We start from the raw sequence: 14,051 nt of genomic DNA, 5'->3' as shown, positions 1-14,051 counted from the left end.
ATGATGTCAGTATCTTGGCATGAAGTGTGAGCGTTCTTATGTCTCTCTATATTCCCTTTTCTCCCCCTTTGTTGCTTTATTCTGCCAGTGCTGGCCCCTTTTCTCCTGTTTCCTTTTATCTTTTATCTCGTTCTCCTACCATCTTTCCTCTCTTTGAATCAAAATATCTCAGCGATGATTGGCTTTGACCGATAAACAGGAAGAAGTTTACCGGATTGTCATCGAAGGATATCTAATAAGTATCAGACAGACGTCGACATTACAAGATTCTGCAATACAGTGAGGTGGGGAGCGAAAGGAAAGTAAAGTTGCTGCACAGCAACATTATGCTCAAAACTGTTTTCCCCCCGAAATATCACACAGGCTATGCATAGCTTGACAGGTCAAAGACAGCTTGGACTATATAGGCTGTGTTACGTTGGCTACTAGTAAGTTCCGCCTTCCTCAATCGTACGGGAAAGGACGTCTTTTGCTTCCGTTTCTCATCCTAAAACAATACGACCACACTTTGTTGTCTAATTCTCCGATGAGAATCTGATAACGTCGTTACGCCAGTGTATTCAGGCAAGCAAGCTCCTCGCCCAATCAGGGCGGGCCCGATGTCTCGGCTGCAATCAAGGAGTGTGTGCGTGGGGTTCCTCGTTGATCTAAAAGGGGAGTCACCAACGGTCCAACTTCAACTTACCGAACACGCACCTTCCATGAGGAAAATCGCGAAAATCGCGAAAATCGCCGGTGGAAGGTAGTACTAGGCCTCGTCAGCTGCAGCCCTGTGGCAGACCGCGAAGCGCGCGTGTTGAAGACGCCATGTGGTCGCTTCAGGCTTTTGCCTTGCCGCTTGGAGATGCGTCACATCCCCAGGTCATGCGGGAACCCAATCAATGCCTGGGTCTTGGTCATTCGTCGGCAGCTGTACCACGCATTCCATGCCGATGATGCAGTGGCGCCCATACTCCCGACCAAGGCAGGCGGCAGGCCCTTCCTTGCGCATTTTGGTTGGTCCCCAATGCAACGACATGACACTGCCACGCCGTTTCAAATAGCTTCCTGTATAGTTATTAGAACATCTTCTTTGTCCCCAAATTTTGCAAGTTTGACGTTGTGCCAATTTGCATCGTTCAACCACGACCATGGCGCCGTCGAGACGACGCACCACTGCCCGCCAAACGCGCGTCAGCTCAGACCGCCTGGAGCAGCGGACTAGGAGCGAGTGCGGCTTCAACGCGGCCGAGTCCTCCCTGTCCAGCGTCTCGTCAAACCAAGGCATCTCGCGCGGTCGACACGCCATCACCACGCTACTCTCATATCTGGGCTCCAGCAACCCGCTCCCAGCCCCGCTCGAAAAGGACGATGTGGTCTGGCTCCTGGATAACACCGCATTCCGCGGCCCCGGCGGCATATGGCAGGCCGAGTTTGTCGCCGCGGCCTTTGACCGGGCGCCGTCGGCAAGAGTTGTTGATATCGTGGGCGACATTGCCAGCAAACTGGGACTGTCTAACGGACACGTCGAGGAAAGGACCATCGAGCGTCGCATCGCGCCGTTTGTCATGCAGATTCTCCCTGGAAGGCAGATTAAAGTCGACTTTGACGGGGTGGCACGCTTGAAGCTAGGTCCTGGAGGCAGGAACGGCATCAGCAGTGACTTGAAGCGGCTTCCAAAGCCGCCGAGGGATATGGTGGCGCGATCAAATGCAGTCGTGCCCCGTGGTGCCACAGGCATGCTCGAGATGAAGACCGTGTACGCGGAGCCAGAAGGCTGGGCCGTCATCTCCGGTATGGTGGCCAACGCTGGAATTTACACATTGCGAATTACTGATTCTCGTTGTCGCTCGCAGACGTCGACGACACTATCAAAGTTACACAGACCAGTGACCCCATTGGCATCCTGCGGTCAACCTTTGTGGTGAGTTAGCCCTTTGTTGTCAGTAAAAATCGAATAGCCCTGACGGTTTCGCGATGCGCACAGTCAGAGCCGGAGCCCGTCGCAGGCATGCCGGAGCTCTATGCTTATATCCAGACCGTCATCACTAATTCCGCGCCATTCTTCTACCTTTCGGCATCTCCGTACAACTTGTATCCTTTCCTTCGCAGGTTTAGGGATAACTACTACCCCCACGGGGAGCTCATCCTCCGCGACGCTAGCTGGTTGACTGTCTCCGGGCTGCTCTCCAGCCTGACGCTCGGGACAGAGAAGTACAAGATTGACAGGATGAGAAAGATCCGTCGCTGGTTTCCGCGGCGGAAGATGATACTCATTGGAGACTCGACGCAGAGCGACCCGGAGGCATATGGTAAGTGCAACTGGCCAAAGGAACTGTGGTGCGCCAATCTGACGGTGACCGTGGCAGGCGAGATATGCAGGATGTTTCCCGGATGGATCAAATTGATTCTCATACGAAAGGTTGCCGACATTGCCGCAGTTGGAATTGAGGAGAAGAATGAACCGGCGCGGTTTGAGAGGGCGTTTACCCGTGTTCCGCGGTAAGGCTGTCCCAGCCCGACAAGGGCACTACGAATCGGTGAACCAGACTAACATACGTGCAGTAAGGTGTGGCACGTATTCGAGGACCCGGCAGACTGCTGGAGGCTTGTCCATGACACGGTGCAGCGTGACGGCGATAGACATCATCACTAACCATCGAATCAATCAATACCCTGCTGGAACCCGAGGAAAGTAGCCGCCAAGGTGTCCCGTCAAGGTGCTCGAAATTCGAAATCGGATGGGTTCCGGATAGTTAGACGCTTTGTCTCGTCAACCCGGCACTTCCATAATCTTATCATGGAGCATCGCATCGTCCTCCATCCCTTTGCCCTCCAAACCGAACGGTAGGATGGACGTTTGAGGCGTTCTCCGGCTTCCGAGCATCCTCAATCCCGATTGCCGCCGCCGAAACACCGGAATCCGGGATAGAAGGGATCGGTCTTTTACGTCATCCGTCTTACTGCATGAAGGATCCAGTCCCCGCCTGTCAGCCCCCTCATTTTCCCCTCCTCACTTATAATTCCACGATTGCCGATTGAGTCCCGCAACAGGCCATTTCAGCTCATCGTCTTCCAAAATTCAAGACTCATTCCGAATTCTCCCAGGATGGCATCCGACGTCCCATCCAAGCGGCAGAGATCCGAGAAGGACGTCCCTTACAATCTCATATACTGGCCAGGCCTGCCCGGCCGTGGCGAGTTCATCCGACTCGCCTTGGAGGAAGCTGGCGCCGAGTATACCGACACGGCACACATCGAGGGCGGCGTACAGGAAGTGCTTAAATACGTGCAACAGAATGAGCCCAGCGACGACATCAACACACCACTCTTCGCGCCGCCGATCTTGAAACATGGAGATCTCGTAATCAACCAGACGCCAAACATTCTCCTCTACCTGGGCAGCCGTCTGAGGCTTTCACCGGATGCCGACGAAAACCCGGACGGCATGTACAGGGTCAATGGGCTGGTGCTGACGGCGCTGGACGGGTTGAGCAACGAGCCACACGACTGCCACCATCCCATCGCATCGTCTCTCTATTACGAGGACCAGAAGACGGAGAGCAAGAGAAAGGCCGAGGACTACGTCAAGAACCGGCTGCCCAAGTTCCTGGGCTATTTCGAGCGCGTACTCGCCTCCAAGGCCAGCGGCGACGGGCCCTGGCTTTATGGGGGCAAGTGCACGGTTGCCGATCTCGTGCTCTTCCAGGTACGTAACTGTCGCTGTTGATTATACCGACTATATGGGCATATTGGAAAGTAGTTCTGACATGATACTTGGGATTGCAGTGCGTTGATGGGCTCAAGTTCATGTTCAGAAAGGCCATGGCAAAGCTGGAAGCCGAGGGAAAACATGCCAAGGTCTTTGCCCTGCACAAGGCTGTCGCGGAGCGCCCGAGGATCAAGGAGTATCTGCAAAGCCCGCGCCGCCAGAAGTACTCGAATGGCATTTACAGGTACTATGAGGAGCTGGATTTTGAGCTATGATGGGTGGGTTCATCAGGTTCAGGTGCATGACAGGTCAAGGTTGCGGGACACTTGATGGAGCAAAATTCCAAAGTAGTACAGTACTACATCGGTAGCTACAGTAGCACTTGCCAGGCCGAGAATCAAAGACCTTATGTAATGCACCCTATCCGTATCTTCGTGTGACTTGAACACCGGGTGGCAGGTGCTACTGCAGGTAGGGGGCGGAGTTCTTGAACAACGTCCGGCCTCTTGTATCGACCTACAAACCTTTCAACACTCATTTCGCGTGCTCTTCATTTCTTTCAGACTTCACCCCAAAACGCTTGCAGCCGCGTCCCGGAAATGTGCTGCCTGCTCGATTACCAACTACTCAATTTGTGAAAGAGTCATACCTTGATATGGACACCCAAACGCCGGTAGCAGAGCCCGATCCCCCAAGTCCTCACCTAGACATGGGCCTGGATTCGTGCCGCCCTCCTGATCCGCTTTGCGACCGTTGCAGATCTATTGATATTGACACCATCCTGTCCCAACGGTACAATCACCACGAGATCGTTCCGCTCATGAAGCTGGAGCGCCTGCCGCCGGAAGGTTGTGCATTGTGCCACCTCTTTACCCAATACTGCGGCGAGGACTGGGGGGAAGGCTTGTTGTGCTCTGTTACCTGGTATGGCACGAGGAAATCATATTGGGAAAAACGGAAACGTGGTTTGGAAGACCAGCCTGCCGACCAGGCATGGTCCCTCTACTACGACGACGTCAGGATGCTCGGCATTCTCCCTACCCGCGATATCGATGACGTTGAGGCATTCTTTCACAAGAGAGGACATATTGCCGAGCCGACCTGCGCTCCATTTTCCCCGTTACAGGGACCCATCGCTCCTCGCTCTGTCGACCAGGAGGCCATTGATTTATTCCCTACTGCGAGGGTGGGTCAACGACTGCCAAGAATGGCATCATGGCATCTTTTATCCCCCCTCACAAGTCGATCCTACATGGCCAATTCGTCTGATTGATTGCAAAACTCGCCTTGTTATCGAGGTGGCGCATCTCACGAGGCCTTGTCCCCCGTTCTTAGCCCTAAGTTATGTATGGGGGCAAGTGGTGGACCAACCTGATCGCCCATCAGACCACAGCCAACCTCTTGAAAATCTCCCGAGAACTGTCCGGGATAGTATGGTTGTCACTCTTCGGCTTGGATTCCGCTACCTATGGATCGATAAATACTGTATCCGCCAGGACGATGAGGAAGACAAACAACGCCAGATCCGGCTCATGACAGGAATATACGGCGGAGCTCAAGTCATCCTCGTCGCGGCTGGCGGCTCCGATCCAACGTATGGCCTACCGGGCGTCAGCCGGGCTCGGCAATTCCTTCAGCCGCGCGTGAGGCTGAAAAATCGGACTCTGGTCTTGGGGTACGACTTAGGCACAATCAAGGACAGCGTCTCTATGTCAACATAGTCGAGTCGCGGCTGGACGTACCAAGAGGCCCTCCTCTCGCCACGCCGTCTCGTGTTTACGGACTAAGGGGTCTATTTCCAATGTGAAGAGTCCGCCTTCTACGAAACATTCAACGCACATTCGGTTCGGGGGAATGAAATATTCCCCCGCGTAAAGTATGGGGCGTACTCATCAGAAGTCGGGCATAGAATTCACGAGTACACTCGTCGAAAGCTCGGCAATCAAGCCGACATCCTCAACGCCTTTCAGGGAATTCCGGGTCACCTAGCACAGGGCCGCGCCCTCCCGGTGTATAACATCTGGGGGATCCCAATTGTAGGAAGGTGGCACTATAAGGACGGTACTCATCATCTCCCCAAGGACTTTCTGGCCGGTATCTGCTGGAAATTTGAACTGCCAAGTCGTCGACGGCACGGGTTTCCTTCTTGGTCGTGGGCTGGCTGGATCGGGACAGTTCGGTCTAGCTATGCCGAAAACGCTATCTGGAGCTCAGCTAGCGAGGACACCGATATTACTGTGTCCTTTGAAGCCCCCGACGGAATCAGAACAGAATTGTCCCAGATCGAGCCGCCACTGGGATCAGGCAGGAACAATGATCATCTCCAATCATGGTTCTTGACTGCCGTTCATTTACACTCCGAGCCGAGAATTTCCGTAGCAGAGGCCTCTCGGATGGTGAGGAGCTAACTGGGAGCACTGAAGTTCTCCAACCAGTGTCTAGTGACGTACTAACCAGCCAGATATGTTATCTGAGTGAGGTGCCTAGCTCGCCGAAAGCTCAGCTTCTTGGAATACCAATTGGTCTCGTGAAATTATGGGAAAGCGAACCGAGACTGTTTGTTTTAGTCGTTGAAAAGAAGACGGAACTGTGGGAGCGTGTAGGCCACTTTGAATGGTCGAATCCTGGGGGCCCGGCAGATTTCAGGTCGTTGATAAAAAATATTCACACCACGCGGACAGTGTTGAGGATTGGATAATATTAGAAATGCTGGATATTTCTCTTGGTCCTGAATGCTTTTCCTAGGAGTCTAGTTGACGATTGCGCGGCTTGCAAAGAGTGTTCGTCTGGATATCTCTTTGATATATACCTACTCGAATGGCATTGACCGGTAGTACGAGGAGCTGGATTTTCAACTCGAAAGGGTATCTTCATCAGTTCAGCAGCATGATTTCCAGTGGTCAAGATCGGCGGGAAACTTAGAGTCAAATTCAAAGGTTGTCCATCAGCATCTGTGTTTTCGGTAGCGCTTTCCAGGCCCAGCATCAACATGAAAGACTGCTCAATGTCAATGAATACTTGCTCATCGCGACCGGCTTCTCCTTGTGCGTTAGGAGTGAATTGTCATTGGTTTCGTGGCAGCACAAGGCTGAAATGGAGTTCGTGATTGTGACATGGAACTTGCAAGCCGCCCAAGTCAAGCTGATACTGAGATACTATTCTTCCCAGGCCCCTTGGCACAAGCATTCGTATGTAAGCACCTTATTTCAACAACGAGATTGCCAGGCCAGTCGGGCTTGCACCAGCGTGCACTTTGTGATAGTAGGGAATACAAGCCTCTGCAGGTACACGCATCTACCTAAGGTACCTAAGTCAACTCGATGAACGAGCACTTGCACTTATGGCCTGCCTCGCTTCTTTCGCATCGACCCGAAGCCGCGCAGCTCTGAAAATTGCTACGAGCCATTGGTTTCTACACGGTTCCGTGAAGTTACTACCCAGGTCAGCTGACCCAAAAGTTGCCTAGCAACACTCCAGGTCGTGAAAGGTCGAGATATGTTGGATGTTGGACCAGGTGACCTACTTGTTCCCATTTCATCCCAACCTTCATGAAACTTTCGCAGTGTGTGCGGCTCCGCTGCAAAAATGGGGCGAGTTGGGGGAGTTGCCCAGGCGACCTAGACAATGCTGCAACGACGACGATGTGTGCGAGTGCGAGTGCGAGTGGAAGGAGGGGGAAGTCTGGTATCGAATTGGGAGAGTCTGGTTTTCATCCCGACTCACCTCGCCCAACTTGTCTACACGTCCACGATGGAAGTTTAGGTATCACGGTGCACGAGATGAAGAGAAACGACATTGGGAAGGTTAATTACCTACTGGCAGGAGATTGAGGTGTGCACAATATGTCTTTGAAGCTTGCAAACTACCTAACCTTACCTGTAACGATGCAAGAAATCATGGAAGGCAACATTGGAACTTGAAAGGAGGGACGATGATGCTGGCCATCATCAGCATGGAGATACAAGAGGCAATGCATGAATGAGCATGATTTCCGTGAGCATCCATGCTGGAGAAGTCGGTACTACACGTCTCTGATTTTGCACGAGACATATAACTAAGTCAAATTCCATCCATGTCCCGGGTCTGGTACCAGTTCTTCGCCCAAAGCGGTTTCTGCCAGGTTTTGTGTCTACGAACGTGAATGCTGGAGCACAAAGCAAGAGTTTGTTGGCCACTGAAGGAAATTACAGGCTTTGCATCGACATTGAGACTTAAAAGCTTCCTGGTCCATTATTTCCATAGTCTAGTAACTGTAGGCAAGTTGTTCAGGTCGAGACATAGGCATAGCAAAGGGAACAGGTTTTACATGGAAAGACTGGTGGATCGAATCTCCGCCTCGATTTCCATTTCCATCGAGCTTTTGTCTGCCACACGGGAAGACCTGCTTAGAAGTTGGGACGTGTAGGCGAGGCCAGACTCTGGTTGATTCTACAAGGACAACGTTGGTTGCGTGAGAGGATATAGGGTCATTTGGTACTAAATTAGCTAGCATTGCTTGATGGATTTTGACCTTGTTCAGGCTTGTTGATGAGTGCCATATGCGAGTTTGTTTGGCTTTCCTTGGCTACCTACCTTATGTGCTTGGAGTTTCTCTTTGGTAGAACATTCCCATCACACCAGGTATCACTTCCCACCTCGATCTCTGGCATTGTGCAATTTCACTGTTGGTGTCTTTTAGTGTCTTGCTTTTAGGGGAGACTTCTCTTTCTTAAAGACTCATGCCCTGGAGAAGCTTGCTCTACACTTCTCAGTGTAGCAATGCTCAACAGTCTTTCTTACTTGAAAAAGGGGCACCAGTTACAATTATACCTAGAAGTCTCGCTCTTGTGAACTGAGCCATGATCCTTGATACAATTCCACTCTTGTGATCACTCTCTGGCGGTCCTATCTGTCTGGTGATGGCCAGGACGAGCTCACCATTGTGAAGTCATCACTGACTTGGGATGAAAGCCAGGGCAAGCCGTCTGGGAGATGGTGTAGCGGGTTTAACACTCGCACCTGCCTGCTTCCCTCGTCGTCGACACGGCGAATGTAAACATATAAACAATCGCAAACCTGCGAGAAGTAAACAAAGAAGTAGAGCGCCATGCGGTCCATGCTGGCTGTTTGCAAAATTTCGAAAACTCGCAGAGGGACCCGCGCTGGCCAGAGACCATTATAAAATCCCCCCTCCTCTCACCTCTCCCTCCTCTCCTCTTCCTTTCCCTCTCCATCGGAGTTTCGATTTGCATTGCGATCACAACAGACTTTGTCTATTGTGCCATCACAAAGCATACTCGCATCCGATTTCCTCTGCTCTCGACCATCGCTTGCGCTCGCTCTCTCTCTCTCTCCCGCTTTTCCCTTTTTCTCTCTCCGTCTTTCCCGCCCTCCCCTCCTTCTTCTCTTCTTTTCGGTCACGTTTCGGTCCGTCGCGTCGCCCACCATGGCAGTCCTGCTATCGGAGGTTCAGACGTACTACGGCCTTGCCGTGCTGGCGGCGATCCTGGTCGTCGTCCAGCCCTCTCGCGCGGCTTTCGATTCCCTCCTCGACTTGATGGAGGGCTTTGGTAACGTGCTCCTTGTTTCTTCCCCGATGGCAGTACTCTGCTGCCTCTTCCTCCTCCTCTTCCCCCTCCTCCTCCCCGACCGGGTCCGACCCCCGCCGGTCATAACAGATGCGGCGAGTGTCGCTCTGCTCTTCCTGGCGTTCCTCCCCGGTTTCCTCCTTTGGTTGTTCATCATGCTAGTTCACGATGTGGTTCGTAACGTAGGGATGTTCAACGCGTTTGTCGACTCGCTTCTCGCCGACCACGAGGTCCGAACGACACTCGAGTTAGAATACGCCAAGCTGCGGGCCCGGTACAACAAGCAGGTGGCAGCCATCGACGGCTTGAACAAAGAGGTCGCCGGCATTTGCAACGAGTACTACAGGCGCTGGAGGGAATTCCCGACAGTGTTTGTGCTGCGAAGTCATTGCTGGGTCAGGCCCGCCGAGTTCGAGCACGTTGAGTGGCGGCAACCTTGGACGGTCGTCAGTTTGGTCAAGGCTGCGAAGGCAGCAATCTGTCAGTCGCTTTTTCGTTTCTCTATTTCTTCATCCCAGCTTTGCCCGTCCGTTTTCTGTCGAGTGCCCGTCGCGGACACCCATCCCATCCAAATCTCAAAACTCTGGACGACTCTTCTCGTCTTGCTAATGGGTTGACACTGACACATCCACTCACACCGTCACAGTTCAAGGCGCGACAGATCCCAGAGTCGCCTTCTATCTCCGGCAAACCCGGCAACTGCGCGCGGCTGTTCAAGACAACCAAGAAAGGATTTGGCAACTTAAGCAAATCCTCGCCAACGAACGGTCCGAGCTCCTCGACTTCACCGACAAGATCGAAGAGCACAGGCACAAGCTGGCCCGCGAAGCGGCCGAGGCTCAGGCCGAGGCTCGCGAACGTGACAAGCGCTGGAGACAGGAGGAACGCTTGAGAACGTTGCCCGGCGGTAAGTACCTTACTTTCATTCTTCCTGTCTGTCAACTGCCAGTGGCAGTGCCCAGCGCTAACCGGACTTCCAAAAAAAAACAGCCCGCCCAGACTTGTGGAGGCTGCCGGCCCTCCCACCGGTTGATCCCCGGTGATCTTTGTGCCTCGTGTGCAGAGAGAACTGGAGGATCTCCCCCTCCACGCAGCCGCTCGCGCGGCAGGGAGGAACCCGATGGAGATGTGGTCGGTGCCGCCCACCCCAACGCCATCCCAGCCTCTCGGTGCGCTGCAATTCAGCAGCTTCGGTCGCCTCCCTCAGGTTGAGGCAAGCAGCCCGGTCCCAGCTCTCCCGCCGGCTGCTCCCGCTCCTGAGGTCCTCGAGACGACCGACGACAACGACAATCAGACTGCGCTGGTCCTTGCAGTGGAAGCCCTGTCCCCCCCGGCTCCTGCGACAATCGACTCCCGGGAGTCGCAGCAAGACGCAGTCTTGGTCGTTGCGGCGCCCGAGACGGTCGACATCACCATGGTCGACTACATGTCTGAGGCGGATGAGTCAGACGACGATGCGAGCATGATGGACTGGAGCATGACGGATGCGCCAGTGCTCGAGCTTGTTGAGGAGATTGAGACGGACCAGATTCTCGCCATCGACTATGTAAGCAATGTGTTTTCGTTGTTCATCTTCATCTCTTTCTTCTTACTCTTCTTCGTCTCAACATCATCACCATCATCACTTCTTCTTTTTCGTCTTTACATTTTCTTCATCGCATACCATCATGTTCAACTTCTGCATCTTCTCCAATCCCCTCCCTCCATCCCATCAAGCCCTCAGCTAACCCTCTTGTGCGCAGCAACCTCAACAACCCAGTCTTCTTCCGGCGGCGGAGGCAGCACTGGCAGCTCTGGTTCTCGCTCCGGCTCCGGCACCAGCACCAGTTCCAGTTCCGGCACCAGTTCCAGTTCCGGCACCAGTTCCAGTGCCAACGCCAACTCGGGTTGCGGCTCCCCCAACCTTCCCTCCTCTCGAGTGCTTCTCGCCGACCACACCGGTCAAGAAGCAGCCAAGAGAGTGGAGGCCCTTCCCGAGTTGCGCGGATCTGGCTGCTGCGCTGCCCGTCCTGCCCAAGAAGCTCAGCATCCCGGACCTCCCCGCGCCCGGCACGTCTCTCGCGGTCAACACCACGGCTCCAGGATCTGTTTCGGCAACAGCGATTCCCGGCCTTTCCCTCTTGGTCTCCTCTCTGGCCATCACCGCCACCCCCACGGCTCCGGTTGTTACGGCTCCGGTTGTTACGGCTCCGAGTGTCCCGGCCCCGACTGTCCCGGCCCCGACTGTCCCGGCCCCGACTGTCCCGGCCCCGACTGTTCCTGTTCGCGTTCCTGCCCGCCCGGTGCAGGTTCAGTTCGCCGCCTCGACCTCGGCTCCAGTCCCGGTCAAAGTTTCTGCACGCCCTGTCCAGGTCCAATTTCCGGCCCAGGCCTCAGCTCCGGTCGCAACTCGTGTTGTCCCTACTCCTGCTCCTGCCCCCACCCCTGTGTCGGCCCCTACCGAAGACACAGCCATGGAGCTTGAGGAGGTTCAGAAGCCTCGAGTTCCGGCTAAGGTCCCTGCGCGCCCGGTGCAGGTTAACTTCCCGGCAGCTCCTGTCCCTACCCCTGTGTCTGCCTCTTCAGATGACACAGCCATGGAGCTTGGAGACTCAGCCCCAACCGCCACAACGGCTCTTGTGCCAACCCCTGCTCCTCTCCCAACCACTGTGTCGGCCCCTGCAGAAGACACAGCAATGGAGCTTGGAGAGGCTCAAGCTGCTCCCGAGGCGTCCAAGTCAAGTCAAGAAGTAAGTCATCTTCAAGGTCCTCAATCAGACGTGCCAAGCTAACATGATCTCTTCTCCAACAGCCGGCTTCTGCCACTTCCGCTGGTCCTTCTCAGGACACGCAGTCCGCCAACCCGGGCTCTTCAGCTTCTGGCTTTGGGATGAAGCCGAAAGAGACCCGGTTCAAACCGAAGGTGCCGCAGCAGAGAGCGACAACATCGAACGCAACTGAGGCCAAGGCCGAAGTTGCCGCCAAGCCCTCTGCACCCGCTCCCTCCCGCCCGCGATACAAGGTCCCAACTCCCCCTCCGGCCTCTCCTCCGCGCGCTTCGGCACAAACTCAGGCCTCTAAGAATGAGTTTGTCCCCAAGACGCCGTCGCCGCCGAGGATGCCTTCAGGGACTTTCACCTTCACCCCGCCGCCGCCGCCGGTGAAGGGAAAGGGACTTATGTATCCGGAAGCTCGGGTTGGACCGGGGCGGCCACCTTCGCCGGACTCGGTGCCGAAGAAGGAGATCAGCGCAGCCGACCTCGTCTATCCTACCTTGCGCCAGGATCGTCAGGGACCGTCGTCTAATCTGGTGCGCCCAGATCACGGTCCGTCGGGGTCTCAGTCAGTGTTCAGCGTCGACACGCCCCTGTCTTCCAGCCAACCCACCAAGACAGGCTCAGCGACGAAGAAGTCTGGCGCTGACATTGACCTGGACATGATCGATCCTGCCTTGCGCGGAGGAGCAGACCAGGGCCCGTCTGCGTCGACCACCCCGTTCAGCTTCAACGCGCCGCCGCCCCCGCCGCCGCCTTCGACAAGCCAACCCGCGAAGGTGGCAGGTCCCGCGACGAAGAAGTCTGACACGGTAGTCAACCCCGCCCTGCCCGCGCCCAGCAACTCTCTTAAGAGAGCCAAGCCTTCCAAGCCTCGGACCGTGACGACAAAACCCCCTGCCACGGCAGAGTTCAACTTTGAATTCCGCCCCATCGCAGTGCCCAAGTCGCGGCTGGGCAAGGGCAAGCTCGACGCAGCGCCCACTCCGGCACCGTTCGGCCTTCCGCTGCTGGCGCAAGCCCAAGCTTCCCTCGGCTTGCTGCCCGACGCTGGACCATCGTCTTCCTCCAGCTCCATGCAGATCGACAACAAGCGCCCCGCACCCGAATCTTCAAGTTCCGCCTCTGACGAGGACGACTCCGATGCATCCACGGATGAGGAGGAGTTGGCCTTCTCTGGCGAGCGGCTGCGGCGCATCATGGAGCTGATGATCCAGCGCAGCGGCAACGTGCTGCGGAAGAAGAGTGTCGCGCAGGACTGGATCCTGAAGTGGCAGCGCGGCACCCTCCTCAATCTCGGCCAGCTTATTGGGCCTCAGCTCGACGACAAGCAGTATCTGCCGCACGAAGCGGCGCAGCTGGTTCGGACCTTCTTCCTGAGAGAGCTCCAGCGGCGTCTTGACGGTCCGTCGGCTTCGGTCAAGAATGATCTGCTCGAGCGGCTGTCCATGATGGCGGAGGACTATAAGCTCGAGCTGGGAGAGATGAGGATGGGGCCGGCGGATTGAGGGGATGGTGGTGGTGATGGTTTTTTTCGGTTCGGTTTAGGATCCTGTCGTGGAGGAGCAGCACACACAAAGCTCGCTGATGAACCGGAGTCTGCAATAGCGGGCGGCGATGGTGAAGGCAGAGCAGACTCTTTTGAGGAACTGGACCTTCCTGGGAGGGAAGGTGAAGGCAGAGCAAGACTCTCGCTGAGGAACCCGAGCCCGCATTCGCGGGGGAAGGTGAAGGCAGAGCAGGCTCTCTCTCTGCTGAGGAATCGGAGCCCGCATCGGGGGGGATGGTGAAGGCAGAGGAGACCCAGGCTGTCTCCGCGGCAGTATCATGTGGAGGAGGACATGGAGGCTCACTGAGGAACCCGAACTTCCCCCAAGAAAGGGAAGGTGAAGGCAGCCGTGGAGGAGGATACCGGTTCGGTTCGGTTCGGTTCGATTTGGTACTCAAGTTCGGCAACTCAAGAGTTTCGGCATCAAGGTTCGACAATCAAGATTCGACGGCTAAAGTTCGACGACTTCGGTTCGACAACTATGGTTCGAC

General features: G+C 55.2%; 4 protein-coding genes across 4 annotated transcripts; all 4 read left to right on the top strand.

Moving 5' to 3' along the window:
* Positions 1-1,130: 1,130 nt before the first annotated feature.
* Positions 1,131-2,485, top strand: N656DRAFT_707269 (uncharacterized protein; the record flags this gene model as incomplete). The annotated part of the gene is made up of 4 exons (XM_064811419.1): positions 1,131-1,773; positions 1,836-1,903; positions 1,967-2,291; positions 2,349-2,485. 4 exons carry the CDS (start codon positions 1,131-1,133, stop codon positions 2,483-2,485), a joined length of 1,173 nt encoding a protein of 390 aa, XP_064671248.1.
* A 602-nt stretch (positions 2,486-3,087) lies between these two features.
* Positions 3,088-4,108, top strand: N656DRAFT_836049 (glutathione S-transferase; the record flags this gene model as incomplete). The annotated part of the gene is made up of 2 exons (XM_064818768.1): positions 3,088-3,688; positions 3,769-4,108. Coding segments are annotated over 2 exons (799 nt in total), but the record flags the coding sequence as incomplete, so codon positions are not given.
* Positions 4,109-4,743: 635 nt separating this feature from the next.
* N656DRAFT_707284 (HET-domain-containing protein) lies at positions 4,744-5,412 on the top strand (the record flags this gene model as incomplete). Its single annotated transcript, XM_064811422.1, has 1 exon — positions 4,744-5,412. The coding sequence occupies one exon, from the start codon at positions 4,744-4,746 to the stop codon at positions 5,410-5,412; it is 669 nt and encodes a 222-aa protein (XP_064671246.1).
* Positions 5,413-9,116: 3,704 nt separating this feature from the next.
* On the top strand, positions 9,117-13,519 carry N656DRAFT_843979 (uncharacterized protein; the record flags this gene model as incomplete). Its single annotated transcript, XM_064819117.1, has 5 exons — positions 9,117-9,738; positions 9,905-10,165; positions 10,353-10,804; positions 11,001-11,987; positions 12,050-13,519. 5 exons carry the CDS (start codon positions 9,117-9,119, stop codon positions 13,517-13,519), a joined length of 3,792 nt encoding a protein of 1,263 aa, XP_064671245.1.
* Positions 13,520-14,051: the final 532 nt, after the last annotated feature.

The sequence above is a fragment of the Canariomyces notabilis genome (assembly GCF_033297395.1).
Source record: "Canariomyces notabilis strain CBS 508.74 unplaced genomic scaffold N656scaffold_7, whole genome shotgun sequence".
Classification (NCBI taxonomy): Eukaryota; Fungi; Ascomycota; class Sordariomycetes; order Sordariales; family Chaetomiaceae; genus Canariomyces; species Canariomyces notabilis.
Note: the sequence above shows the minus strand (reverse complement) of the source record. Positions and strands in the feature narration are given on the sequence as shown.